The sequence below is a fragment of the Gallus gallus genome, chromosome 2 (assembly GCF_016699485.2).
Source record: "Gallus gallus isolate bGalGal1 chromosome 2, bGalGal1.mat.broiler.GRCg7b, whole genome shotgun sequence".
Taxonomy (NCBI): domain Eukaryota; kingdom Metazoa; phylum Chordata; class Aves; order Galliformes; family Phasianidae; genus Gallus; species Gallus gallus.
Window position 1 is genome coordinate 20,259,372 of NC_052533.1, and position 25,494 is coordinate 20,284,865.

The 25,494-nt window shown below is 39.1% G+C and overlaps 1 protein-coding gene across 2 annotated transcripts in view; it reads left to right on the forward strand.

The window, feature by feature from the left end:
* The window catches only part of ITGA8 (integrin subunit alpha 8), a 100,869-nt gene that overhangs the window by 15,937 nt on the left and 59,438 nt on the right, over window positions 1-25,494 (forward strand). For both annotated transcript variants that reach the window (NM_205288.3, XM_015281310.4), the window contains exons 6-13: window positions 514-559; window positions 1,531-1,656; window positions 5,483-5,527; window positions 7,810-7,853; window positions 8,429-8,485; window positions 8,671-8,723; window positions 13,804-14,009; window positions 16,203-16,394. In NM_205288.3, the coding sequence (NP_990619.2) occupies window positions 514-559; window positions 1,531-1,656; window positions 5,483-5,527; window positions 7,810-7,853; window positions 8,429-8,485; window positions 8,671-8,723; window positions 13,804-14,009; window positions 16,203-16,394 (769 nt within the window). The remainder of the gene's footprint in view (window positions 1-513; window positions 560-1,530; window positions 1,657-5,482; window positions 5,528-7,809; window positions 7,854-8,428; window positions 8,486-8,670; window positions 8,724-13,803; window positions 14,010-16,202; window positions 16,395-25,494) is intronic.

A 25,494-nucleotide genomic window follows, 5' to 3' on the forward strand; every position in this document is an offset into this window, starting at 1 on the left:
GTCCAAGAAAAATATTGGGGGCCAAAGAATATACTTTGCAGCTATTGTTATTATCTATGCCAGGACCCACATGTCTTTCACATCATTGGAGTTGTTTTCAATGTTATGGAGTAACATTGTTATTCACGCTGTTAGTATTCAAGTAGTAAAGACATTGTAGACTATGCAGAGCTGTATTTCTCCCTAAAGCATTGCTGTTGCTTCACTGAATATGAAGGCCCTCTTTTATGCTGAATTTGTTTTGGTACAGATGGTCATAATTTTTTAGGATGCCTTGTTAGTACTGAAAAAATACTGGCTTTAACTCAAATGGAGATATGTAGGGTGATGTTAACTCTATTTAACTGTGGGTTTTTCTGAACATCCATGTACATACATCCTTTCCTCGAACAGGGCTGTTCTCTCTTGTCATTATTCTGATATTCTTTTGATCATTTATATTGTTTTTCCATGCATGCTTCATTTTGTTGTGTTCTTTTGTTGTGTAATTTTATTCAATTATGCTTTTTGTAGAATGGAGACCTCATAGTAGGCGGGCCTGGTAGTTTTTATTGGCAAGGTATGTTCGTCTGGCTGGTTAACTTGATCTAAGAAATGAAACATAAAGTACTGTGGAAAATGTGGTCCTTGATGTCCAGTATTTTCTCAATTTAAGATAACCAGTCTCTGGTCTACTTTCAATAAATATAAATCAGAGGAATTTTTTAGTACACCACTGCGCATAAAGAGAAGTCAGAGAAAATTCAGACTGTAGGCTCTATAGAGAGACAGATAGAAATAATGATGTTTATGTTGAGGTTTTAGTACATTTGCTGTTTCATTAATAAGCCATTTTCCTAGAAAAACTTTTATTTTTAAAATAGCTGATCATTGTACAGTAAATGTGATATTTGCAATGTTTTGTCTCTGTTTGTTTCTGACCATAACCTTTTATTGCTACCTGCATATATTTGTAGTATATTTATGGCATCACTGTAGTTTTCCGGATGTAGCTTCTCATGTAGATGAAACCTGAAGTAATTTTGGAAAAGGGAAAAAAGGATATTTTTGCTTTAACTGTTTTTGATATTTGTGACATAGCTGATTCCCAGACTCTGCCTACCAATTTCCCTCTTGTCAGCTTCATCTGTGTGTGCTTTTTTCATTGCCATTAAAAGAGGAAGATCTAGTTGAGTATGATGGTAGGGAATGCATGGCTTCGAATTTTTTGTAAGAAATTACTTCCATTTGTCTATTACATCTGTACTATACAGCTTCAAAAGGTTGCTGTTCTGAAGAAGCTGAGGCTGAAAATGCTTGACTTTGGTTTGATTCAGCACTGTGAAATGAATCTGGAGTTGTTTATGTGATGGTTCAAAAGAGAATCGATGCCTTGTATTGATTTATGTGTAGTCATGAGATTAATGCGAGAAGTAAGACTGAGAGAACATGTGCTATACTGTCCGTTTCAGCTCTGCCCTTATGTTCTACTAGCTCTTTTTTGTGGCTGCCCTTTGTGTCCCTTTCATTTATGAAGCTGTTTAAATCCAGGTCAGGTAATCACTGCAAGCATTGCGGATATCATCACAAATTATTCCTTCAAGGATATTCTGAGGAAACTGGCACACGAGAAGCAAACAGGAGTTGCACCACCCACATATGATGACAACTATATGGGTAAGCTAAGCTCTGTCTCAATCAGCACTTTGTCCTAAAAGCATGGGACTTATATAAATAAGAAGGCAATTGTGAATTTGAACACATGATGTTCAAATACCATTGCACAGCAGCAACAATAATAGTTTGCTGGTTACTTCAGTGAGATGAAGAACATTCTTTAAGTTATGCAAAACAGACTTGGAAAGTTGAAATCTTAAATGTCTCATTAAGGTTTTTTCATTATTTGATCTTAAATAAGCACAAATAAAAACTTCTCCTATTTGTCTTGTTCATTCCAAAAGAATGATTGAAATTTAAAGTTATTGCTTGCTTCAGCTGTAACTTTTAAATAACAGAAGTCTGATTGAATTTATTATGAAATAATAGAATAAAAAAAAAAGGGGGCTCATTGTGTATCTTTTATCTTCACTAAGAGTTTGCTTAGTTCACATATCTGTGCATACAAGATGGGTTTTTCTTCACATAATTATGGAAGAAGATGCAGTTGAATTAGAAGGCAAAGATGCATCCTTTCATCTCTGCCTATAGATTTGAAATTACAGTCACTGATACAAACCAAAAGCCTTTATCAGTATCAATTATCATACTGATTTACTAAAACCTTAGGAGGTACTTGACTGTATCTTTGGAAATCTGTCTTCCATATAGTGCTAAAACAGGATACTTGCACTGTGGTGAAAATACTGTCATGGTTTGAATCAGTGATTGAGCACCTGGTGGGAAGGTAGGGTGAACCCAGATGAGCTCAGGTGTATGCAATGTACCTGAGTGATCGGGAGAGGTGCAGCCAGAATCCACCCCTTCCCAGACCTCATTTAAGTGTTGGCAGTGGAAGTAAGAGTATCTTGCTGAGGATCCCTGTGTACATGAGGCCTTCCAAGGGTAGGCAGCTTTTTTTCTTTGTTTCTGTGGCTGCTGCATTTGGGCTTATTCTCACTTGCTGCAGCCTGGGACTTTGTTACCCTGCTATTATTGCTGTGCTTTTCATTGCCTTATGGCTTTATATATGATGAGCTAGCCAGATACTTATTTAGGATGGAATATCTTTTAAAAAAAAAAAAAAAAAAAAAAAAAAAAAAGTGCCTTGCATGGTCATTGGGACTCCTAATACACTGAAAGAGGAACTCCTGGGGGAAACTCTGAGATTCCTGAGTTCACCATGCATGAGTGCTGTTTGGGTTATTGAAGAATGGAGACATATAAGGGTCAGTTAGAACAAACTTTTTTTTGACAAATGAGGAAAGAGGAGTAGCAGCATCTACTGTATGTGGCCTCTGCTACAAACTATTAATGCGTATCCTTTCTCCGAGGAAGGACTGAAAGTTGAAAACAAGCTTTTAAAAGATTGCATTAGGCAATTAGAGAACAAAATTACATCTCTGATAGGGAGAACTGCCTTACTTTCAAATGGCACTTCACCTCTGAAATTAAGATCCATATCCTTAGAAGAAGAAAAAGACTTGGGTCAGAAGGATTCATCAATCCAGGTTGAATCTAAGAACAAAAAGAAAGCCAAGCAGACTAAAATCCAACTAGAGGACCTGGGAACCTCGGATCCTTTTGAAATAAGACCAGTAATAACTCAAAAAATGCAGGAAGTTTGAGATAGACCAGCAGGGTCATCACCTAAGGAGTGGCCCCCTGCCCACCCCACATTATATGTAATGGTATGCCCACGTGTAGCTGCCAAACTCATGGATCTGTTTCAATGGTTTAAGCAAAAACCACAAGAGAACATACCAGCTTGGCTCTTGAGATGATGGGATATGGGGGCCAGAAGCGTGGTAATTAATGGACCCAAATCTCTAAACTTGCCTCCATTTCCACGCATCTGGCCCTCAGACTATGACTGTATGCAACTGTGATACATAATGAAGAAAACCATTCACTAATTCAATGGATAATGGCAGCGTGTAGAATCATGTGGCCAAGCAAAAGGGATGTACTGATAAATACTGGTCTTTAGACTTCAATGGAAGAACTTCAAAATTGGGAATGAAGGAGGCACATCATGTTGCTTTTTAGAGTCCAGACCTGATTAAGTTTTTGGCTGGGGTGAGGGACCTCATATTACAAGAAGTTCTTGCCCACTGGTATGGCATAGTAGTGTCTACGCTGAACCCCTTGGTGGTCTCAGAGGCCATTATCCAGCAAGCTGCCCAACCTGGTGGCTGACTAAGGGAGGCAGCACCTTCTGATCAGGTGCAATATCTGGATGCTGGAAGGAGCAGAGGTTTTCCCCATAACAAAAACTATGAAACCTGCCCCACAGACTTCTCAATTGGGACCCATATGGATATCCCAGAAACAGATGTTTAATGATTTAATCTGGGATAGGGTTCAATTTGCAAAAATTGATTGTGAACCCAATCAAACTCTCCCTCTAGCTATGGAGGCAGCTGGAAGAAAATCAAAAGTTTCAAAATATCTCTATAAAAGTAGGGGTAAGAATTATTGAAAAAGTACCCATGAAAGCATGGAACATGAAAGATTTTCTAGTTTCCAGCAAAAGGAAAAAGCCTCCTTAGGAGACCCAGGCCAATATGCCTGAGCCACCTGAGGAAAAGGAATTGGCAATTGCACAGTTACTTGTGTGACAGGGGATGCCAGACCTCCTGCACCTAGGGTCTCCAGGTGGGACCAGAGGCCCTGTGTCAAACTGGCTATTTTTTGGTCTTGAAAGAACATACAGTGAGTTATGGCATTAGTTGATATGGGTGCAGAAATGTCAATTATTTATGCTGATCTGACGAAATTCCAGGGAGGCAGAGTGATGATTGGCAGGTTTCAGGCACAGACCATCCCTGTAACCCAGACATGGTTGAAATTGAGGGTTGGGCATCTCCCTCCCTGGGACTATAAGGTGTCTGTTGCCCCAGTCCTGGTCTATATACTGGGCTTAGGTATACAATGGGGTCTGACTCTCCAGAGAACCATAGGAGAATTCAGACTGAGTGAGAAATGTATTAGTATCTGGGCAGTGCACATGATATTAAGAGGCTGTGTGAAATGTGAATTCTCAAATTCTTTTGAATTCTCAAAAAGAATTCAAAATTCTTTTGAATACTCAAAAATGTGTATTTGCCTGCCAGATCTGTGCTGGATTACTAATACTAAACAGTGTAGACTCCTGGGAGGGCAAGAGAATATCTCCAGAATGGTGCAGGACCTAGAAAAAGTAGGGTCATAAGACATGCACATAGCTCATATAATTCCTGCATATGCCCAGTGCAGAAGTCAGATGGTACATGGAGAATGACAGTGGATTACAGAGAGTTAAATAACGTCATGCTGCACATTCATGCAGCTGTACTGAATATTGCCTCCCTGATGGACACATTGAGCAGGGGGACAGAAACCTACCATTGTGTCCTAGACTTGGCAAATGCTTTCTTCAGTATTCCCATTCATGAGTATTTGCAAGACCAGTTTGCATTTGAGTGGGGAGGCAGGCAGTGGACCTTTCTGGTCCTGCTGCAAGAGTACGTGCATTCACCAACGTATTGTCATAACTTGGTGGCACGTGACCTAGTGGATTGGAATAATCCAAATAACATCAAACTGTACCACTATATTAATAATCTCATGTTGACGTCTGACTCACTGGGGAGAAGGAGGCTAGATCTTTTATTCCTTGAGAACTACAGTTATTGAGTCATGATCATGTGGTAATTTTCCACTTCTTCCCACACAGTTTTAGGAAACTAATTTTAGAAAACGTATATTCTGATGAGCAGATGAGAAGATACATCTGTTTGTCTTTATATATTTTGTGAAATAAATGGTTTATTAAGTTTTCTGCCTGTAATTTATTTTTAAACAGGATACTCAGTAGCTGCTGGGGAATTTACTGGAGATTCTGAAGAAGGTAAGAAGCCATGTACTTGATAGAAAACCAGATGGTTGTGCCTCTATTAAGTTCTTCTCTTTGGGTCTGTATGCAGGAACATACCTTTTGTACATCTAGAACACTGGTGAGGCTGAAGTTATCTGTATCTAATGTTCCTAGAGGCAAACATTCCTTTAGGCGTGTGATGGCAGAGCAGAATTCAAGTAACCCAAAAATCTGAATCTGTTGTTACGGTGTCCTTCTGCACGTGCATCTGTTCTGCAGAACTGTGACAGCATCATAGGTGAAGCAGCCAAGCTCACTGAATTTCACCAGTTTGGTGATGACTAGTTATGAGTGAAATCAATAATACAGTCCTATACAGTTCTTTAGTTCCATACTCGAGCTGCATAGAGCCTGCTGGACCTCAGCACGTGGGTGACCAGATGCAGGTTTGGAAACATCTGCATATGTCGAAAGCACACTTCTGACTGCCACATAACTTCGCAGCTAAGCAGAGGAGATAACATTCAGCAGCTCCTGGGCTCACTATACCAGCACGCTTGCTCTTGGTGAGAGCAGCTCTTGGCTCTGTAAATGTTTCTCTAGTTCCAGTTCATGTGTTATATGGATAGGGTGCCTGGGACAGCTCGTTAGCCGACCCTTTTCATACGGAATATTTTCCTGCACAGTCCTCTCCTGAGCCTTGTATTTCACAACAGGAGACGAAAGAATTGAATTCCTGTTATTAAGATCTGGGTTTGGAGGGAGAGAACGTTCTAGAGGAAGATTAGCGTTCAGTTGATCACTTGAATAAGGAAGAGCTGAATGCACATGGATATGTGTCTGAAGAAGAATCATACCTGAGACTTTTTAAAGGTTCTGGGGGCAAGTAAGTTTGATACAGGACAAAACTAGTCAAAGTTTGCAGTCAGCAGCTGTCATTCATGAGGAAACAGACATATTACAGAGTTAATAGCAGCGCTTAAGAATGTCACTACTGTTGAACCTGGTGTAGGGGAAAAAAGCTCCCTTAGCAGCTGTTTTGTAGAGTATGTTAAACTAGTGAGAGATTTCTCCAGGATTTAGCTATTTTCAGAAATTGTACAATATTTTGAAACATAGATGAAAAAAGATCTGTGATCCTTGGTGTTTCTTACATTCAAAGCTACGTATCTTTTGTAAGGCTGAGCATCAGTCAGAAAGTGTTATGTAAAGAATAGCTTTCTTGAGAGGATGAGCAGCTCCTTGGTCCAAACTGACAAAGTAAATACAGGCTGTGAGTTCATTTCCAAAAATGAAGCCAGCTCTCCAGTACTGCTGCTGCTTATTTTCTGTGAAGTTAGCTTCTTGTCCTGTGCCACTTTGGGATGGAAAAAAATAGACACTATTATGAGCCCAGTGGTACAGTGTGGGATAATTATTGGCACAAAGCATTACAGCATTGTCTGAGTCAGTAATCCTTTATTACTGTTTCCATCTCCCTTTGACCGAATGCATACAACCACAAGAGAGTATATAAACTCAAAGAGGAATTGGTGAATGGTAGGTCAGTCGAGGCAGATGTCTGAGATGCTCTGATATATGAACCTCCTGCTCTTACCATATGGATATAGATATCCTAATGAGGGAAGGTTTTGTCAGTAAAACTGCTGTCTATGGCTTTGCTCTTTATTTTGCTCTTTTTTTCCCCCACCAGTTGTTTAAGCTTTGCCCTCTGTGCCAGATCACATCCCAGAGGGCATCTTGGTCCAACGTTTCATGTTCCAGTTCAATGAATTCTCTCAATACCACTCACGCAAACTTGCTTGTAATGCTTTTAGATAGCTAGCGTGTGCAGAACTTACCAAATACTCTCACGGCATCCAGCCCAATAACAGATGTGAGAAAATGTTAAGCAGCCAGAAGGAAAAGGAAAATTTGTAATGACAATTGTGTTTAGCTTCTGTATGATGGTGTGTGATGCCACAGCTAATTCTGGTTTGTTCAATCCACAGCTGTCAGGTAACAAGCTGAATTGTAGGAACAGCTGAGCTGTAGGAACAGCTTTGTTGTGCTGTACTGTGCTAGATAGCTCTCAGGAGAAAAAGACCTCTGGCTAGGCGTGGATGTGTGTATTCAACAGTTCAGTGTAATATTTCAAGCAACTAGATGCACTGAATGAATGTTAAAATCTCATGAATGAAGGTCTTGAAGTGATTTACAGGTGTTTCTGATACAGATAACAAGCCAAAATCCTAAAGATTATGTATAAAGAAAGATTTAAGTGGTCTGGGATGCATGTTGCATGTGCTGTTCACTGCTGATCATTTGTATTTCAGAGCTGGTTGCTGGAGTCCCAAGGGGTGCCCAGAACTTTGGCTACGTATGTACTGGACCCACGTTTTATCCTTTTTTTTATAGTGAAAATGACATTAGACTACTTGGAAGCTTAAAGGCTACATTGCTTTCTGTCTCTTAGAGCCTAAACTCTCTAATCAGAGAAAAACACCCCTGGCTTTCACTCCCAGGCTTACCTGGCTAGGTTGAAATGCTTTACTGGCCTGGGCTTTAAATACTGAGCTCTTACTCCACTCTGAAGTCTGCTTTCAATACCCAGTTACTGGCACTCTTCAAGTATGAGTAGTATCCCAGTTCCCACTGAGTGCTATCAGACCTCAGCCTAAGCTATCACACACTGGGGCATTTCATATGTGTTATTTCTAAGTATATATACTGAATTCTGAATGCAAGAAGTGGTGATATACAGTTAGAAAGGAAGTGAAGGGAGATGTGTGGATACACAGCTATTCTCTCCTAGGGGAAAAAAAATGTGTTTTGGGTGTAACTTGATTGGGTAACAGAAGGATCCCAACCACAGACACATTGTCTAGTTTTGTGATGTTAATGCTGTGTCGTATCTCTTTGTGCTTGAAACTTATCATGTCCTTCTGTTAATAGGTCTCAATCATTAATTCTTCAGACTTGACCTTCATCCAGAATTTCACTGGTGAGCAGGTAATGCCAAACAACTATGCGATGAAGTACTGTGTATCAAGAGGATATAATTTCATCAATTTAGTTTCAAGACTATGTGAAATGTTTGTCTTTTAGAACTAATAACCATTGAAACAAAAGAGGTTTGTGAGTAAAACTTTTTAAAAATGATATATTATATGAAACCTGTTGTTTTTTATTTTCAGATGGCGTCTTATTTTGGGTACACTGTTGCAGTATCTGATGTTAACAATGATGGGTAAGGTTACCAAATATATTCAGCTCCACTAAACATCCACAGAAGCAATGCCTGATATTTGCTAATAAACACGGGTTTTCAGATGCTTCCTACCTCAAATGCTTCTCTTCACTTATTTGCTTTTCTGCTTGTTTGCATAAGTTTATCTTTGTGCACTTATAGTGGCACAGCTATTTGCAGGCCTACATTGGGTGAGTTTATCTGAATATGTATTAAATGCAGTACAGTATAGCAGGAGTGTCTGAAGTCTCAGGAAACATCCAAGTAGAGGTGAATTAAAAAATGCAAGCTGCTGCTGATGGATGCATGTCACAATTTCATTCTCCTGTTCTTAGGAGCAGTTAAGTCTTTTCACATGCAGATCGCTCCGAGCTTCACTTCTCAGTTTTAAGAGTTTTTCATTATCACTGGTTCCTCATTTCAGCACCTGCTGATTTGCAATCCATTTTCATCATCTAGAGGACCAAAGAAGTATCTTATGGCCCATCGCTGTTAGGGCAGCCATTGTGCTTGTCTCAGAGAATGCTATGTAACTGCCAGCGCTGTGCTTTATGACACTGGGATTTCAAGCCCCATTCAACAAACCACTTGCTAACTTCAAACTTATGTAAAATCACATTAAGTGCTTTGGAAAGTTGGGACTTTAATAAGCAAATATTGATGGTAGCTTTCTAGGAAGGAGAGTGAGGCTCAGTACTTCGGAAGTCTCCACAAAGGTTAGCCAGGATTATATTTAGAGCTCTGTGTACTCTTGCATATTCCAAAATGTCTGAGCTGAACCTTCCTCATGTTCTTGTGATTACTTCTTAGTAGTGGCTTAAAAACAGACCATGAAATAGTTTTATTCTATGTCGCTGCTCTATCATTGCTTCCCATCAGGAACTACTGAACCCTTAAAAAGTTAGGGATACAAGTGAAGAGAAAAGTAACAAGGTGATAAAATGTTCTAGTTCCAAAACAAAAGCAGGAAAAAAAATACTTCAGCAGTTTCAGTGACAGCTTTGAACTAGTCAAATCTTTCCAGGTTTCTGACATCAGATTTTGTCATATTATATTAGCTTTCTGAAGTCCCTATTTTTCTGATACACAAAGTAGGGGTTTGGTTAGTCTTACTGACAGGAAAAGTAGAGGAATACCAATCTTAGTTACAATCGGCATGCCTTGGACTTTCAGGGATCTGATTAGTTAACTTCTCACTGAACCACACTATTTCCCATGTGGGTTATTTCCTGCGAATCATAGGGTAACTTTGCAGGTTTCGTATTTTCTGTGTGCCTGTAAGACCACAGTTTATGTCAATAATACATGTGAATTGCTGTTGAGGCCTGTGTGGTCTCCCAGTCTCTGTCTTTAAAAACAAACAAAAAAAAACAAATGACTCCCTCTGAGATCCAAACATTGCAGAGAAAACAAAGCACCGGAAGCTCTACGTGATAAGCATGTCTGATTATATGTAGTCCATCGTTGCCCATTTGCACATATAGTCAATAGAAATTTTTATCTGAAAGGGAGAGTAAAACTGGAGGGAAAATAAAAAAGCAAATGGGAAATGGCCACTCCAATTTGTGTGTATGTGTGCATATAAGGACAAAGGAGGTAGTGATGGCTCTCCCAGTAGCAGAAGCCTGAGCAAGTCATATGCTGAAAGATTAATGAGGATGATATTTGCTGTAGTGAGGCTGAAGACATGGCTCTAAGATTAGGCTCATCCTAGGAAAATAGTCTCATCAACCTTCTCGTCTAGCAGTTCTGCAAGTGTTCCAGGATGACTCTTGCATTTATATCTGCACTGCATTAGGGTTGTAAGCAGAACAGGGAAATTGAGGGTATTGTTTGAAATACCCTTTAGTTACCCACTAATAATGAGAAATTTACAATGAAGCTTAGCAAATCAAGCTGTGCCATCAGCTAGCAGACTGCATTCCTGGTAAAGAGAAAAAGAACACTCTCAATTTGAACCAAAACAGTCCAATAAAATGTGGAATAAGTTGTTTACTGGTCTTTTATTTGGCCTCTATTAAAGCTTTCCATAGTTATGCTTTGACCTCTTGACAATTCCCATACTCCTGCTCTTTGTTACACAGCAGGATACAAAGGAACCACATACAGTCCCAGCAGGTAGTCAGCTTGTGCTTTTTAAAGTGTTGGGTTTTTGTTTTTTTTTTTGGAATGCTGGTTGGTTGCTTGGATTTTTTTCTTTGTTTGTTCTTTTATCAGAAGGGAAGCAATACTGGCTAGTTACCTTTCTATGCTGGAAAGAAGATAAATATACCAGTTGATGTTAGCGGCAACATCATAGTGTGGTGATGAAATGAATCTAAAGATGGGGTTCAAAATACCTTTGCACTCTGAGCTGCAGTTAATGATTTAATATTACTGTCTAGGGGCAGTAACATAAAATTGTCGGAGGGAGGGTTCCTACTTTAGTCATGCAGAGGAGTTGCTGAAGCAGCTCTTGCCCTGCTGAGCTTGGACTTTGAGAAAGAAGAGAGAAAGCAAGAGGGTGAGAGATGGAAGGCTTTGGTATGGATGGGATATGTCAAGAGTTGGAGCAAAGGCAAACTAAGTGCTCTGGTTGCTCTAGGTAGTTCTGCTACCAAAAGCAGTTCAGAGATATGTCGTTGTAGGCGTGCCTACCTCCCATCCTTCCCTCTAGTAACTTAGCCAATCTTAGCTGCTGAGTTCTGGTCCAGCCCCCTGTACTATTCATGTATCTTATACAAGCATTTTCATTTCTTCTAAAAAAGTAGAATTTTTCCTAGAAAAATAACCCAGGACTGTGCACTTTGATCTGAGATGCTAAAATCCTTATATATGGACTTTGGCTCTAGTCTGTTTGCATTCCATCTCAGCAGGTGAATCTTGTATTTAAGGTTAGGCTTCTGATTAGGGAATTTTTGTCCATACTGGGTGGTAGATAGTCTGCCTCTCTCTCCACTTAATGCACTCTAGATATTGCTGTTTGGCCCAGAGTTTCAACAGTGTCTACTTATTTTGCACTGATGTAGTGGGAGCTTACTGTCTCTGAATGTTGTGGTTCCCTATCACTTCTAAAAGTCTAACCTTATCCTTACAATCCTTCATTTGTAGAAGACTCATTGGAGCCAGGCTCATCTTTTACCTCATGATTTATACCATGCATAACACCATAGGGTCTCAGTCTCAATGGAAACATCTGGACTGTGATGTCATATAATAATAGATCACAGTACTACCGTGCAATGCTTTTAGTACATGTTGTACATAAAATAATTTGTGGGAAGAAAAGAGCATTCATGATCTAAAATGACTTGTGAAAAAAGAACACTGATGATCTGTTTCTGTTGTTGCTTTTGTTTTGTGGCAACAGCTTTAGCTGACATTCTGTCGCAGCCTCTGATATCTTCCATTAGTAGAGGGCTTTTGATGTTTAATGTGGCAGGAAAGCCCCACCTCTGATGTTAAGTCAGCATCTGCTTCCTTTTTTTTTTTTTTTAGTTATCCTTACCATGGGGTAATATTTGACCTATAAAGAAGAACAGTGCAAAAGTGACCTAACGTTTTGAGTTACAGTTTCCCTTATGGAAATCTACTATAAAGTCTTATAGAAAAATAATATTTTTAGAAGTACATTGTCGAAATTTCTGGAATGTGTAAGTTCTACAACATGATTAAAAGGCGTGTAAATGGCATATTCTATACTAAATTTTATGGTATACATCTTGGAACCACAGTATGTATCTGTGGTAAAGAAGTAGCTGAGCTACTCATGAAACAAATGTATTTGGTTTTTTCTGTCAGGTTTAGGAAAAATGATGTAGAGCATTTTTCAATAATTGGTTTATTCACGTCTCTGAAAACATCACTATTGAGAGTATGATTAATTAAGAATATAAAGTTTTCCATGAGTTTACAAAGTTAGAACAAAATTTCATGTTAGAACAGGAGAAACTATTTTCTAAATTTAAAATTCTGGGATCATGTGGTACAAGTTCTTTGCAACAACAGAGTTCCTTGATATGGATGACCAATGTCACTGGATATAATGGGAATTTTCCCTTTAGCATTTGGGCTTGAGCAACTTTCAGAAATACATCTGACACTGTTGTTTCGTATCTCAAAACAGATTTGCTTGTTACATATCTATCAGTCTTGTTTGATTTTGTTCTTTACTGTTCAGTAAAGGGTCTCTTTTCTGCCAAATAAATGTTGGTGACATATTTCAATGCAGGCAACATATCCTTTGATCAGTCTATCTTTTTTTAGTGATACTTCTTGGAACAGCAAAACAGATAAAAGAACCTTTCCTTCTGAGCTTCATATTCCTGTGACTTTATGGATGTGGTTAGTGGGCATGGTGGTTGAGCTATTTGAACCCAGCGGTCTTTCCAATCATTAGTGATTCTATGGTTCTATCTTTTCTCTTTAACACTTGATGCTGCAAATTTACATGAGCTCTGCAGCTACTCGTGTACCTAATACTCAACAGAAGAGCTTTCAGAAATGAAGCTTTAGCTTTGTCTCCCAGCTTACATTTGAATTAGTGATGAGATGTTCAACCTGTTTCATGTATGTAACTTCAAAAATCTGGTAGAAGATGTATATTTTTTTTCTTTTATTCAGTTACTGATGTATAGCTTTAAAAGAAGTCTGGATTTTATACTGAACTTTGTCTCTCACTAGCACAGTTAGCAAGATAGATCTACAGAGTTTGTTCTACTAATACATGTCACCTCTGAGTTGAATTTCTGACTTCTGGATCATTAATTCTAAAATATAGCACTTCAGTGTGGGCATGAATTGAAGTACAATAAATTCTATTTAAAGCTAAGAGGAAATGTTTTTGCAGTGAGGTTGCCCAGAGAGGTTATAGAATCTCCGTACTTAGATACATTGAAAACTGGGGTAGGCGTAACCTTGGTAACCTCATCTGCTGACCATGCCTTGACCAAATGCTTGTACTAGAACACCAGAAACATCTTCCTACCTCAACCAGTCTGTGACTCTATGATAATTCTCTGCTTCATGTTTATTAAATGCATGAACTTTGTTGATTATGCTCAGTCTCTCAGTGACACTGATTTTTGTTTGACTGTTCCAGTTTAGATGATATCTTAGTTGGGGCCCCTCTGTTTATGGAACGAGAATTTGAGAGCAAGCCTAAAGAAGTTGGACAAGTCTATCTGTACCTGCAGGAAAGTGCTTTCCTCTTCCGAGATCCGCAAATTCTGACAGGCACTGAAGTGTTCGGTAGATTTGGCAGTGCAATCACTCACCTTGGAGATCTCAATCAGGATGGATATAATGGTAATTTTTATATAAAGTGGTAATATATATATATATATTTATGATTATGTCCTTTTTTTCTTCATTTCATCTCAATTTCTCACCCATCCCACTGGTGAGGTGTGAGCAAACTGCTATATGGGGTTTAGCTGCCTGCTGGATATACACAACACTGTATATCACTGACAATAGAAATGGCTAAGCAGTGAATATGAAGTGCTGTGTGGTGCCTGAAGAAGACTTTTTAACTTGTAACTTCTCTTCAAAGTCAAGAGAATTCACACTAACCCTAATAAAACTGGTACTGAGGGCCAAACAATTGAAAGCTTATCTATAGAAAGGCATTCAAATTCGCTACACTGCTATCTTTTTCTGAATATTAATGTTTGAATCAAAATATTGTCTGTTGTTTTATAACTGGATTCAAATTGTTAAGATTTTGCATTTGTTTAAAAACAGAGTTCTCTTTCTTTCCTCAAATGTTTGGATGAATTGAAGGAGGCTCAGTAATTGGAGCAGTTTAGCCACAATAAAAGAATTGGACAAATACACACATACTATTTTGGAATCAGACTTCCACTGGTAATCAGGCTCTGAAAGAAACAGCTTCTCAGTGGGGTTTTTCCCAAATGCCAATACCACACAAACTCAAAAGAAAATATTCGTGAAGTAAACCGAGAGTCTAAGTTCAAGAAAGTAGTCCAAGTAAACTAACTTGCTTAATTGTGTGAGATAGCTTGGATGTGCTGAGCAGCTAGAGTTAGTCTTCTGCACATGGTCAGTAATGCTCTCGTCTTGCATAGATTTCCTTTCTTCCTGTTTCCAGGTTGTCAGGGATTTGCAATTCAGGTATCTCTGCATCTAAAACACCAGGAAGTTTTTGCTGGAGGAGTTATTTTGAACAGTAGTCTTAAAGATAGTTTGGCCACTCAGGAGAAAACAAACAAACATGAACCTAGCTCCTCCTTTTTCACAGCAGTAGACTCTAGAACAGTGTGGGCAATTTGTGACTCTTGTGCAAGGGATGTGTCATCTCAAGAGCCATCAGATTTTATTGGGATTCAGGGTGCACAAAACCAGAATCCCATCCTGTGGTAAGAAGTTGCTGGGCTGTGGCTAGTGAGCGAGAGTACTCTCGCTAGGTTGCCCTGGAGCCCCACCATGGGATTCAGCTGTGAAGATTTCCCATTTTCTACCTGTGAGCAATAGCAGATGCCTTCAACTTCTCTAAGCAGGGAAGATTGGTCTCCTTGGCATTCTGGTAGGGAAGGGAGGACATGATTGTTTTTCTCTCTCACTGTATGAAGAGGTCTAGGAAGAATCTAGAGTCAAGGTCTTTTACTTCACAACTGAAGGTACAAGTTATAGGGCTTTGTTGTACTACTGCCGTCAGCATCAAGGTAGGAGTTCCAGGTGCTGAAATCAAGTTTAATGAATGAGTCTGGCATCAGCTCCTAGATGAGATCCTAAAAATTACAGCTGTAGATATGTACCCTTGTCTTGTTTCTTATTGGCTGACTCAGCTAGTACAGCTGCTGAACCTCAGTCTGTGATTCTCTCTGCTTCCTGTGTATTAGAACTATGAGGAGCAATTGAGGTCTACTTGTTGGATATGCAGTGCTTAGTGGCAATGCCCAAGGCCTCCTGTTGAATTCTTGACTCAGTTCTGCTCCCATTTCTCAATAGCATGTTGTCTTAGTATAGATGAAATATTATATTTCATTTTTCTCTTCTCTGTACACAAGCAGTGTATGTTTGAGAGAGGTAGTTTTTTGTTGTCTGAGTTGACTGTCTAATTGGGAAAATACACTGTATAAGAGCTTTTCCTTATCAATTATATAATAGAAGAAATCAGGAATTTTTTTATGTTTAAATGAAATGAAATAGAAACAGAAAATTAATAGATGTTGGTTTATTAAAGCTTATCAAATGCCTCAGAGATAGGGTAGAGGAATTTAGTGTTGATTGGTAATTTATTGTAATGTAATCCCTTTGTAGGATGATTTTGTACGCATTTGTCCTGAAAGTTTGACACATAAGAGATTATGAACATTTTAAAGTATTTCCTTAAAAGTAGAATTCATACATGAAGAAGTACAGAAAGTGATACTTCTTCAGCATACATAGAAGCCACGTGTGCCTGTTTTCCTCTAGGGACTTAATTCTTGCTTATTTTAATTACGCATATTCTTTTATTCCTTTATTGTATGACAGACATTGCCGTTGGTGCACCATTTGCAGGTGAAGACAGAAGAGGTAAAGTGCTCATTTACAATGGATACAGTAATGGGTTAAAAACTGACCCTTCCCAGGTTCTCAATGGAGCCTGGGCCTCACAGTCCATGCCTTCGGGATTTGGCTTCACTCTAAGAGGAGACTCAGATGTAGACAAGAATGATTACCCAGGTAAGATTTTTCCATTAGAAAGGGAATTTCATACTTCTGTTCTCTGGAAAATGCATCATACCTAAACTGCTCCTTTTGGAAGGCAGAGGTCAGATTTAAGGATAGATGTATTTTTGGACAGTTCTAGTTTGCTTTCCAGAGAGTTAAAATCAGACAAAACAAATACTCCCTTTCCTGTCAAAAGACATGATCAGAAAGTCAAAAAGGACTCAAATAGTTACATTAACATAAAACGTGAAGTTTACAATAAAAAGCTTAACCCTTTTCCCCACTTTCAAAAACTGAATGCTCTCAGCTTATTGAACATGTGATGTGTCCTCCATCCTGGCATTCTTTCTTAATTCAAAACACGTGTTGTAGAATAAGGGATTGACTTGGTCATGTTACTAGGTTGTTTTTTGCTGTCTGAAGAGATGCTAGGCTGTACATGGGTTCTTAATGGCTTCGATCTAATTACAAAAAAACAGAATGTAATGAAATTGCTTAAAGGCAGATATTTCATTTGGGCCTCTCTGTGCTTGTTTGTTTGTTTTCGTTCTGCTCTATTGACTCTTCCTTTTCATGTTATCTTTAATTCTTCTTTATTAGCTTACCTGACATGCATTCAAATTTGTCAGTTTGATAACATCAGTTGAGTTTTGCTAGGGAGGAGATGTTATTATTAAAAGAGCACCGTTCCTAGCACCGTAAGTAGAGTGGATGTTGAAGATAATTTACATGTGTTTGCATTTACTCTCACTCTCTCTTCTGGAAGCAAATCTGTTCTATTTCTTTACCTTATAATTCAGAAGCCTAGCAAGAGTGCGGTAAAACATACTTTGTCATTGTGAAATGTCCACATCCACAGTAGAATGCTATGTCTTTATTACCCAACTCACTGTGAAGTCACTTTGTTAGTTTGGGTTGTTTCAAGGCTAATGTTCTTAAAAGTTGCACTGTTTATGAAGGGAAAATTGTGATTTTCAAAGAGAACAGCCTTTTGCCTCTTTGTGATAATTGTAAAAAACTTGAGAGAGGGTTTTTTTTTTTTTTTCAAAAGAGAGAAGAAAATTGCTGGAAAGAGGTGTTTACAATAGCGATTACAGTGTTACCAAAAAGAAAAGCTGACTGCAAAGTAATAAAGTGAGGCTATCACAAGCCTGAAGAGAGAGGACCTTTAAGCATTTCAGAAAAGAAAGGGCTTTTAAACATTGTTCTGACTTTTTCTTTATATGTTGTTGATGGTGCTATTAATAGGCTTCCATTGTCCATGTCTAATGAGGTTATTTTGGACAAAGAGCTCTTTATTAAAGTTTCAGCATTTAAACATTTTCTAAAGCCACACACAAGGCTCCCCAGCAAAACCAAAGAAAACAGGGTATTGCATTCCTGACATTTCTAAGATTGGGAAGATAGAAGGAAAGATTCTTTCAGCTCACACTGGGAACCAAGAAGTCTACCTAGTGTAAAAAATCACATCTTGTGGAGCATCTTTTAAGCTAATTAATGAAAAGTTTGGGTGATGGGCCTCAGTCTTTTTAAATTTACACTAAGGAACTGGTATACTTAGTTCAGTTGTGAGATTTAGTGGATTTTTCCTTCTTGTCATCGTTGGCTCAGCTATGCATCCTGCTATTTCACATTGTGGTATCAGCTTACTATGTGTTAGATGGTTTGGGTTTATTACATATATTATTTGTTTTAGAAAATAAATTCTCCAGTGATTGTAACTAGCTTTTCCCTCTGTCCCACAACTGAGTATCTGGATGGGCAGTCCAGAGCACTGGCGAGAATCTGTCAGAAAACAATGACATAAGTCAAAAACCGCCTCTTCCTTAAATCGCAGATTTGAAGCACCAAAATAGAGCTGTAAAAACAGCACGACCATGGCACAATATTAACACAAGAATAGAATACTTTCCTGTGGGTAAAAGAAAGAAAGAAAGGAAATCATATGGGGAAATGTAAGTCCAGGACAAACACGCTAGGCAGTGAAGCAAGTAATCCTTCTTGTGTCAAAGAGCTTTTCTTCTCCACCTCCTGGCGGAAGTCCTGAAGGGCAGCCCTTGTACAAAGAGGAAAAAAGGGACAGAACTTCGAAGGAATAGGAAGGAAGTTTTATTTTGTGTGTCAGCTGAGAGGAAGAGCAATTGCTGACTCTAGGAAACCAGCTTGTAATTCAGTGCTTTCCAAACTAATGGCCATGGCTGTGATTCAAGGAGGGTTGTGAAAGATTAGAAAAAGACCTTTTTTCTTTTTTTTTTTTTTCATTTAAGCTTTTTAATGACTATATTGTAAAGCCAACCATTTTATAGAAAGAAAAAAGTAATAAAACTTCACTCTCAGAAGTTCATTACCCTGGAGACTGGGAAATGAGAGCCAGCTGTAACGTCTGGCTGCTGGTATAATCATGTATTGCCACAGTCTAAGGTGAGAGTCTCCCAGCAATTCTCTCTTCTATGGCTAGGGTCAAAGTGTGGTATGAAGACAAGCTCAAAAAGGCTTGCAAACAATCCAGGATTTCAGGCACCAGTTTGTGAGGACTTGTAACTATAGCTGTGCTTGTACAGTTTTTCTCAAGCCCTTTTACCTAACATTGCAAGGCTGACGCATCCCTGCTAAGAAACGAGGGACTGAGAGATGGTTAATGCTCTGCTAGATGATGCAGTTAGAGATTGAATTACAAGTTGGGGAATATTGTTTCTGAAAAATGAGGATGAATCAAGTCATCTTTTTCTCTTGCACAAAGACTAAATCCAGTTTTTCTAGAGGTTCAGGTCAGGCAGAGATCTACCTATTTGCTTTCTGGAGAAGAGCAGCTCGTCTCATTTGACACAGGAATTTATGTCTTTTGCTCCCTATCCAAATGCCTGTATAAGCTCAGGAGCAGAGAACAAAACAGAGAGTTTACGAAAGCTGCCTAATACTCAGGGCAGTTCAAATTCTCCAGCTTTTCTGTGAATGGATGTGTGATTTCTCCTTCCTCCTTTTTCTGCAGCTTCTGGCCAGCACAGGGAGAGAGACCAACCAGTTCCTGGTCTTAGCTAGGAAAGGCAGAGGAAGAACCCTTTGTTCCCCAGGACCTCCAGAGTAAACAGAGTGAAATGGGAAGTTGCATAACAAATACGAGAGAAGACTAATCAGGAACCTACTGGTACAGATCTGTCTAGCAGATCTGTCTGGCACTGTAGCCTGTCTCCAGCAGTGGCCAACAGCTAGGATATCCAGGAAATTGTACAGTTGTTGTGATATTTCCCAAATATTCACCCAGCTCTAACCATCTGGAGGAGCAAGGTGTCTGAGTCTGAAGTTCTATCCTCACGTTTAATAGCCCTTTGCAGACTTTCCTATCAGGAATTTGACTACCCAGTGGCAAATTTGGCACCTAGAGCAGCCTATAGCAAGGGGCCATGCAGACTAACCATGTGTTTTGTGATGGTTTTCACTGCATTGCATTCAAGTCTAACATTGCCCTTGACAGTTTCTTAGGAAGTGCAGTAGTTCTTGTGCCGTAGAGACAGTAAGCAGTTCTCCTGTACCTCACTTGCATTTTACAGACCACTGTCATATTCCCTCCCTCAGCGGTGTGTCTTTTTAATCCTGAGAAAGAACCTTAATTTACTTTTTCCTTTTGCAGAGGCAAATGGCCCACCAGTTGTGCTGTAGTAGCGGATGGTTCAGTCTTGCCATTACTGCTGCCTTTTTTTCATGCATTTTTAAGTAAGATCAACTAATGGCAGTATGTAAAGTGCAACTTGTATCTGGCTTGAAGCATTGTTTCTGATAAAGATTTTATCTTTGGCAGTGAATGGATGGATGCTCCTCTCTTTGTCATCATATAAGAATTAGGCAAATTTTATAGTCAGTTAATATAACTAGAGTATTTATCCATTCCTTCCTGTCTTTCTTTTAACATCTTTGGGCAGACTTTCATTTGCCCTTTAGATTCCTTTATTCTTTTTCCCATCTTTGATTACATATTACATCTAGTAATAAAGCTGAAAGAGAATAAAAAACTTAAAGTGGTGCTCTGAGGCATAGTGCTGTACTTCCAGGTGAAGAGACCAAATATAAATTCAGTAGGTGGATTGTTTTGTTTAACAGCAGCTCTTCAAGCTTTGCCTGGGATCTTCTGCGGTCCTATCCTCAGCTCACCCTTCTTGAATGTCCTCTGTGCAAGAACATTTGAACAGCTTAATGATAACTTTCCCCACAGCTTCTACTCCCTTCACAGCTAAATCTGGACTTTTAGGGTCTCTTTGTTCCATCCTGAGTATTGCTTGCATTATCAAGGCTTGGAGCAGGGAATGAGGTCTCAGCTTAGGCTTTTGTTTTGAATTGTAGTTTGTTTTACTTATCTTTTTATCTATCTTTTTCTAATAGCATAGTTCAATTTTGATAGGAGCAAAATAAACCCATAAATGTGTTTAATGGGAAATAAATTTGTTTCTTTTTCCTTCTGGGCATCAGTTCAAAACTGGTCCCACTGAGCGCTTGGAATCTGTGATAATCTAGGTGCTGGCGCTGTGCTTCCAGCTGGTTCATCTGTCTGTGCAGGACTCAGGCGTTTGGAGGCTGTAAAGTTTCCACCCTCATATTTCAGCATATGCTCAGTCACTTGGTGGCTGATTATAGCTGAGAAAATAGTTTATAATGAGAAACTTACTCAACTCATTACGCTTGCTTTCTTCTTGTGGCATATCCTCCAGCAGACTGTGGTTTCTTCAAATGTGTCCATGAGCCAGCATTATTTAACCAGTTTCTTTTAACCATGTGGGTGGATTCCGAGCAGTGCTCTTTGTGAATTCACTATTCAGAAGTTGTTGATAGTTAATTACTTAATTGCTCAGATAAATTCTGCAGTAATGTTTCTGCTCCCTGCCTACTTAGACACTTGTGTAAAGTCTTTCCTGTTAACTCTGAGATTCTTCTGGGGTAAGTGTGCATAAACTTCACGCTGAAGATCTCCCAGTTTCATACAAACCCAGTCTGGCCTTTTCTTTTGGTCATTCTTTTTATTCAAGTCCTTGTTGGCCAGGGAAATGAATAAAGGCATCTTCAGGACTTAATATTTTGGGCTCACTTATTATCTTAAGAATAGTGCATGTTTTATATAAACAAATTACTCCAGAAGCATTTTAAGGAAAAAACAAGTATGATAATCACACAAAATTTCCTAAGAACTTCAGTAATCCGGTCTAATCTTATTTAAATAGGAGTATTTATCAGGTCTATCTGCTGAGTACATTAACTCAAAGAGTGGGAAGAAAACACTCAAGTTTCTGAGAGGCAAGGGTTCTTCAGCATTCATATTTTTTGACATCAATAGGCAGTGAGCCAACAACAGCACAGAATTGTAATCTAGTGGTGATTAAATTATGAAATTGGGCCAGGAGATTTGTGGAAGAAAAACAAATCAATGAAAAGCTTCATCTGTTCCGGTAAGAGGGGACTGCTGAGTGTGGGAGCCAGAACAAGGGCATGGTTTCTGCCAGCAGATGCAGCTGGTAAAAAATACCAGCTAATTTTGTTTGTACATGAATAATCAATCAGAAATGTCATGACAAGACAAGAATCTCCCAAAAATATGTTAATTTTGCAATTAAAAACTGAACACATTATCTATGTAATTTATAGAGATGCTTTCCTAAAGTTCTTTGAGATATTTAATGAAATTAACAATATTATGTACAATAGGTAATAAGAATGAAGCAGTTAATCCCAGCAAGTGGGCATTTACAGACCTGATAGAATATTAACTGTCTTCTTTTGGAGTTGTTAGTGATATGATAGGTGGATAACAACATTGTATTATGAAGGGTCTCATCCAGACAAAAAGAGGAGCACTGAATTAGCCTTTGAATGATAGAATCATAGAATCATTTGAGTTGGACAAGACCTTTAAGGGTCATCTAGTCCAACTCCTCTGTAATGAACAGAGACTCCTAAAGCTAGATAAGATTGCTCAGCCCCATGCAGCCTGATCTTCAATGTCTCCAGGGATGAGGCAGCCACCTCCTCTCTGTGCAACCTTTTCCAGTGCTTTGGTATTATCCTTAACAAATCTGCTAACAGAGCTGATGAAAAAGAAGGATCAAGGTAGTTGAGAATCATAGAAGATAGTGATTATGGTTTGAGTGGTGGTTGCATGTAGTATTCAGTTAAAACTCTTGAGTAAGGTTGACTGAATGGATAGCACTGTGTCCTTCATTATGCTCAAGCCTGTAGTAATGGCCATTTAAGGGAAATGTTATTCTTTCCTACTGAGATTTGGGAGGTTAGTGATTGCTAAAATCCTAGAGAGCAGAAAGAGAAATCTGATGGTGGACCTTCCTGGCCCTAATCAACCAAGGAGACAAGAAAGGAAAAAAAGGCTCTCAACAGTTTTTAACAGGGTTTCCAGTTACGCAGATTTCTCAGTCTTTTATGAAATTTCCTGTAGTACCTCTAGATCCTCAGATAGATTGTAATTGTTTTCCAGTTACTATTTCTGCTCTGTAATTAAGCTCACAGACTCCACGATGTGCTGTTTAACACTGTCAGCAAACCATTCAGAGCCCGTAAAGTGAACACTCATGGCTGTGTCCTGATAGCGTTGTTCTAGGAAGGTGACTCATCTGTCTGTTATTTCATTTCTGGGTCTCTCACAAATGAATGGTGTGCCAATTTTGTAGTTCTTCTCTGGCTATTGTTGGCCACTGTCTCCCTACAAGGAGCAGTGGCATATCAGGCTGTGGCCATTTCTCCTGTGGCTGCTGGGCTGACTGAGTGGGCGTGAAGTGTCAAGCACACCCCATGTTCCTCCTTGTCTCAGCTCCCTGGGGCTGCATCTCTCACAGAGGATGGAGGTAGCCTTTAAAAATGGCAGGGGATCGAAGAATTTGCTGAAGTGAATAACTGGCGGTAGAACTCTGTTGATCTACTTATTCCCTTTGGTTGACTGAAAGTTCAGTCAGCATTGTGCCCTTTAGCACAGCCACATAGAAGGTGCAGGTGAAGAGATGAGCTTACAAAACTCAGTGTGCCCTTCAGTGCCATCTGTGAATGTTCTTTCCTTAACTGTTTACGATAATTTTATTTCAGAAAATGGATTATTTTTCACCAGATAAGATATTGAAAGCCTTTTCTTTAGAGTAAACCAAAATTTAAAATAAACACTAAGATCACTCAGTGCTCCTAGACTTCGGTTAAGCACATGTCAAAGACACTTATCAGAGGATTATGTTCTTCACACTCTGCCAGTTGGGACTTCAGTAGCATCCACAGGAGATTTTCTTTGCATACAACCCTCACATCGTGTTGAATTGCAAGTTGAAAAATCCTTCGGGGTCACCCGATGCCTTTTTCCTCAGCTATTGGACATGGTGGTTGTGGGCCCCACAGCCATTTACTTGAATCTCAAAGGTACTTCATCCTCTTGAAAACATGACATAGTGAAGGAATGAAGGAGATTTTGTGTGTCAGAGCCTTCTCTCTCTTTCTCTATTTATATACATTTCAGTCAGGACTTGAAAAAAAACCCTCACAAATACAAAGATGCAGTCGGAGATGTTCATATGCTTTTCTTCAGGCTCCGTTTGGAAGAGTTGCAGTTAGACTGTTTTTTTTGGGGGGGAGGGGGGAGGTTGTTGTTGTTTTTTCTTTTGCTATGTAATTCCAAGTTCCTTGTTAAAACCTTATTCTCCAGCTAGAGACCTTTGTATCATTGACCTTGCATGTGTAGCATTAGCAGGCAATGAATAAAAACAATTTCCCTCTATTTTTAGGAGGGGAAAGTTGCCAAACTTCAGATAATTTAGACATGCACTTCTTTTCATAGAAATGATTAATAACTTTTTTTCCGCAGAACACAAAACAAATTCGTAACTTCTGTGTATGATTGCCCTATCTTGATGTGCATTCAAATTTCATGGATTTGTATCAATTTTTTTTCCAGTGGTAGTTATAGGAGTTGACCCCTGAAGGCAAAGAAAGAAGAATAAAACTAGAAGAAGTAAAAGCAAAGCATAACCCCCCTAATGGATCTTCCAGTAAATCCTCTGCTTGAATACACAATGATTTGGTCCTTATGTTAGAGCGTATGTGTCACTACTAGAAATGAGCATGTTTTATTCTTTGCGTATTTGCTTTTAAATACATTATTCCTTTTCAGTATTTCATGCTTTTGTGGCTCCTTCCCCCCAGTTTGGCTATCAGGGGGAAGAGAATTGGAAGGGCAAAAGTTAGAAAACTCATGGATTCAGACAAAGACAGTTTTATAAGAAAAGTGGAGGGGGGAAAAGATGGGAAGAAAAAGCCCAGCTCCCTTGGCCAGCTCTTCCCAGTGTTACTGTTGAACATGATGCCATATAATACAGATTATCCCATTGGTAGGTTGGGGTCAACTATCCTGGCTGTGTCTACTCACACCTCTTTCTGCACTCCAGCCTACTTGTTGGCAGGTCAGCATGAGAAGTATGTGAGTATGAGAAGTCGGGCATGAGCCTGGCTAAGGTGGCAGTGCAGGAACGCTGCCCACAGAAAGGCAGGTTTTTGTGGCTGGGGCCTCTCATCGTATCTCTAAACACATGAACTTCTGTTTATAAATAAGCTGGATTCTGTCACAAAGAATCATTCTTTCTATCTTCAGGTTCAAACAGACTGCATGTTGGTAAATTTGACTCACACAATGAGTGTTTTCAAACTTTACCTTGTGCCTGTGGTAAGGACCGCAGTGGTAATGGTGTCACTGTGGTGTCACAGTTGGGTTGGAGTGATTTCTGTTTTAATGAAAGATCAGATTATGAAATGATTACAAGTCCAGAATCTAGATAAGTTATGGATATCTGCCTGTTTTGTCTCTGCCATAGCACAGCATTGAATCCACATTAAGTTGCAGTATTGATAAAGGTCCAACAACTAGGAATGGCATACACAATGTAAAGTCCTTCCTTCTTCCCTTTCTGTTCATAGTACAGTGTTGGATTCTTTTCCTTTTTCTGCTTTTTTTTTTCTTTTTGGCTATTTTTTTCTCTTTCCAAAGACAGTATTAAATAATTTTTGGTTACTCTGCATGCTGCTAACAGGGAGCTGTGAGGGAAATAGCTGCCATTTGCATTGTGTAGCTTTTGTGGTGATAAGT